This window comes from Amyelois transitella, chromosome W, assembly GCF_032362555.1.
Source record: "Amyelois transitella isolate CPQ chromosome W, ilAmyTran1.1, whole genome shotgun sequence".
Taxonomy (NCBI): domain Eukaryota; kingdom Metazoa; phylum Arthropoda; class Insecta; order Lepidoptera; family Pyralidae; genus Amyelois; species Amyelois transitella.
The window spans coordinates 5,609,049-5,613,204 of record NC_083536.1 but is presented as its reverse complement, the minus strand read 5'-3'; the positions used below and the strand labels follow the sequence as shown (position 1 = coordinate 5,613,204).

General features: G+C 34.5%; 1 protein-coding gene across 1 annotated transcript; it reads right to left on the bottom strand.

The window, feature by feature from the left end:
* Positions 1 to 229: 229 nt before the first annotated feature.
* Positions 230 to 1,159, bottom strand: LOC132904239 (uncharacterized). Its single transcript, XM_060954160.1, has one exon. The coding sequence runs from the start codon at positions 1,120 to 1,122 to the stop codon at positions 448 to 450; it is 675 nt and encodes a 224-aa protein (XP_060810143.1). The 5' UTR covers positions 1,123 to 1,159; the 3' UTR covers positions 230 to 447.
* Positions 1,160 to 4,156: the final 2,997 nt, after the last annotated feature.

The following is a 4,156-nucleotide window of genomic DNA, read 5'->3' as shown; positions in this document are numbered from 1 at the left end:
GTGTACTACCACCAAATCTGCAATGGCCTGCCGGCTTACAACGTAAGTAGTCAATTAATGTTTACATAGCATTCCAGACAACCAACTCAATTCACTAACTTAACAATATTATAAAAATAACAAAGTAAATTGTCACTGAAAACAACTTTGAACGAAAGTTAAGTGTCTTAGTAAACAGTATACTGAAAAAAAATAATAATAATAAGAAATTAAATTTAGACATAACCAGGAACGTACCGAGAAAATTGCATTAGACGGAACGCACCGTTTGAAAGCAAACTAAAAACAAAACGAATTGTCACTGTCAATGCCACAAATTAGTTGGCAGTTGTTCTGTCACTTACTGAGTGGTCGGTACCTATCTCAGGTCGGTACGGTAGGAAGGTACTTAAAATAAAACTATAAAACAGAACTTCTGCAACTATCAGGGGGTAGCTATGTAGCACGCTATTTTACTTTCACCGCCCTTTTAGGCCGCTGCTTATCATTGTTCGAAGTGCCCGCCTTGTCAGTCCTATTATCAGCACGCTCCATAGGTAGTGGCGATTTTTGGACATTTGGGATCTTGAATGCTTCACCAGCCAGCTCAATATCATTAGCAGTGCTTATTAATCGAGGTCTACCATTTGGAGGTTTAACAAATATATTGCCTTCCTGACACCAACATTTGGTGATCCCGAATCTTTTGCGTGCTTCCATGAAGAGTGCCTGCCGTCTGCGTGTAAGAAATTCCGAAATCACAAAAGATGTTCCTTTGTGTGCAGTCTTCTTACGCCAAATCGATGTCTTAAGGGAATATTCTGCAAACCGTACCAAGATTGGTCGAGGCCGGCCATCCCTTCTCTGGCCCATCCTGTGGCATGCTTTAAATGAAGATGGGGTGATTCCGTCAATCCCCAGATTATTGGAAATAATAGAAGAAACAGAGGCCACCACATCATCCTTGCCATTATTATTGGACTCTGGAATGCCGCCAAACAAAAGATATTTCCGACGGTGCCGCATTTCAACTTCATCAAAGGACTTAGTGAGCTCGTTCATCTGTTCATGAAGCAATTGCAAGATGCCTGAGACATGTGTTTTAAAAGACTTAAAGTCCTCAGCGAGCCGAGCAACAGTCATTGGCTCCCTTGATGCTGCATGGAGTTGCTTCTCAAAATCAGCCATTCTGTTCAATAAGTTGGACTCAATAGACTTTTGTAGCTCGTGTACAGTGGCGATTGAGGTCATATTGAAGTGGCGAGCGAAGTTGGGAAGTACAAAGTGTTGTAGCCGGCAGTAGGTGCTTAAAATAAAGAGAATTACCTCATATATGTAGTTACAAACACTGCGGTGGTCTTATAGTGCTTCAGGCTTGATTTTAAAATGGAGTTGAAGTAAATATATGTACTCTTTATATTTTAAATTATATAAAAATGCAGGAGCAAGATGTTATGGTTTTCTTCACCTACCGCCGAAAAAAACGATTATATTATAAATAATATAAATATTCACTCATAAATTCTCACTAAACAGTTTACCCATGTTGCGTCCTATGCTGTCTGAAAAAATGACTGTGTTCTGGGGGCTACACATATCAACACCGACACTCTCCGGCATACTATCAGACAAGCCCCCAAGACATGGGGAGGGAACTACGGTACTACTGATACTTGACCCGTTCAATTCAGATACTAAATCACACCGCCTTAGCCGCTGAGCTAACTCTATATGTAGGTGACGTTCGAAATTTCGTATTGTATTGCGCGTATGTAACTGAATGAGCGTTAAATAATGAGTCATATAAGTTTAAAATGATACGCTCATTTGTAGACAAAGAAGTCTTTGCATTAAATATGATTAAAATAGATTGTGACTTATATTTTATAATCACAGAATGTCACTGGTTTTTTGCACTGTGTAATGTTTACAATGTTTATTTATGCACTTCACTGTTCATTATTATACTTAACTTTTTGTTTAAATGTCAAATATGATATAAAAATTCTATGTTGTTTATTGTTTTTTTGTGATGCAATAAGTACCAACGATACTATAATTTTTAATAAATCCCACCCAGGTCAATCTAATAAACACTATTTTTCCATGTTAGCCTGGTCGGGGATCAAACCCGTTTTATTAGAATTATTGTTATGTGTATTTTTATTTTTTGTTATAGACAACAGGACGCGATACCCCTATCTTTCCAGATAGTGAAACATTTATACCAGAGTCATTTCAATGTCCTCGAGATTCGTTTGGATTCTCCGAAGAACTTTTCAAGATACAGAGTCGTCCCACCGAACAATCAAAATTAAGTACTCATAAACGGAAAATGAAGTTTAAGGGGGGTCGCAATAAGGTAGATTTTTCCAAAAAGATTGTCAAATCACATGTTCCCCATCAATCGTTTGTGATAAAAAGTGCTCCCCACAAAGGTCTTATTATTATTATTATTTATTTATTTATACATACATACATACTTCTATAGAATTTGAGACTGATCAAGATTCATGTGCTTGACTTAGAGTGTAATCAAGTAATAAGTGACTGTATTCAGAACGATAGGGTCTTATTGAGCTCTCAATATGTGGTAAAAGATGTTGGTGATGAAATTATGGACCAGACTGAAAAAAATATTAGTAATATTTCAAAAAAAATTTGTAACTATAGTTATACCAATTGGTTTTAAAATTATATATATAAATGTATGTCAATTAATGTAATTTCCTTTATCAGTTTTCATGTCATTGTGTTATTTTTTACAGATTTGTGTTATTTGCCTAGTATCAATAAACGTAAAATTTAAAAGATATGTGCCTTTATTTTATTGTTTAATTAGGAACCATAACCTAAATAAATAAAAAGAACACAGTATATTTTATTCAGTAAAATATTTTTATTATTCGAAAAATCTTATTATAATTTAAATAAAGAATTAAACACAAAATTGTCTTGACACCACTTTTTTAAACAGAGTGCATTTTTCAAAGCACACCTTTTTTATGATGAACACAATTTAACACCTGATTATTCTCCTCACAATAATCCTCATATAATTTAAGTAATTTAGGACAACCCTTTTCACCTAGTTCTATAATTTCACAATCGTTGCATAACTCTTGAATCCATACAATCTTCTCATTTCCTTTAATTAAGACATTTTTACTTTTTAAATATGGAATTATAACTCGCCTGAATTCTCGATAATCGATAAACCCTTCATACCAATGTAGTCCCAGATTATTTTCTAACCATCGAACTCGCTGTTTTTCTTCATCAGAAAGAGTTTTAAAAGAATAAGGTGCTTTAACCAAGAAAGTGTGTGTGTATTCCTTAGTTGCAATCGAAAATTCCTTAACAATAAAATTATTTTTCAAATCCTTAAACCCTTGTAAATCTATGATTATTGTATAAGCATTCATGATAACTTCTTTACAATATTGCTCAATGGCTTGTATTCAAATATGCAATCGTTTAGTATCAGACAATATGCAGCCGTTTGATCGGGTATGTATTGGTCAGATTCGAATTCAACTCTCACGTCAATTGATCCCTTTAACATTTCATGCTGTCGTGAACAGTCTATAACAAATAACGGAGCTATGTCTCTAAATTCTTTTAATCCCATTAACGGCTCCGCTCGGCGACTATGATAAGACTGATGAAATCTTGCGTATTGTTCATATATTAATGAATCTCTGTTGTCTGAGAAACTAATATTTAAACCTTCATACGGATAATATGAAGAATTTAGAAATACTCTTACGTCTCGAATATGACAATGGTCGAACTCTGCCATCGACATTGTTGCATAACTTTTACGGTTTGTTTGTAAAGCAATAATAACAAATCTTGGTTTCTCCAACTGTGATGAAGTTTTAATGGACCAAGTATGTTTCCTGGTTTTGGGTAACAATGGGTACTCATACAAATCCCAGTTACGAAACGCTAAGGTTAACGCTCGATCTTTTTCTAAATGTTTAAGTAAATTGATTCTTTCACGGTCCGACACTCGAACATGAGGAACTCGCCAAACTATTTTATTTATAATTATATCTTCGACAATTTCTCCAGAACTTAGTAATAAGGAATTGAGATTTGTATTACTTCTCAATAGTACTAATTCATGTTTACAGTTCATTATGATTTTTTCATAATCTTCTGCAAAACCAAA

Coding starts and splice junctions, on each gene's coding strand:
- LOC132904239 (XM_060954160.1), bottom strand. CDS start 1,122: ATGACTGTTGCTCGGCTCGCTGAGGACTTTAAGTCTTTTAAAACACAT.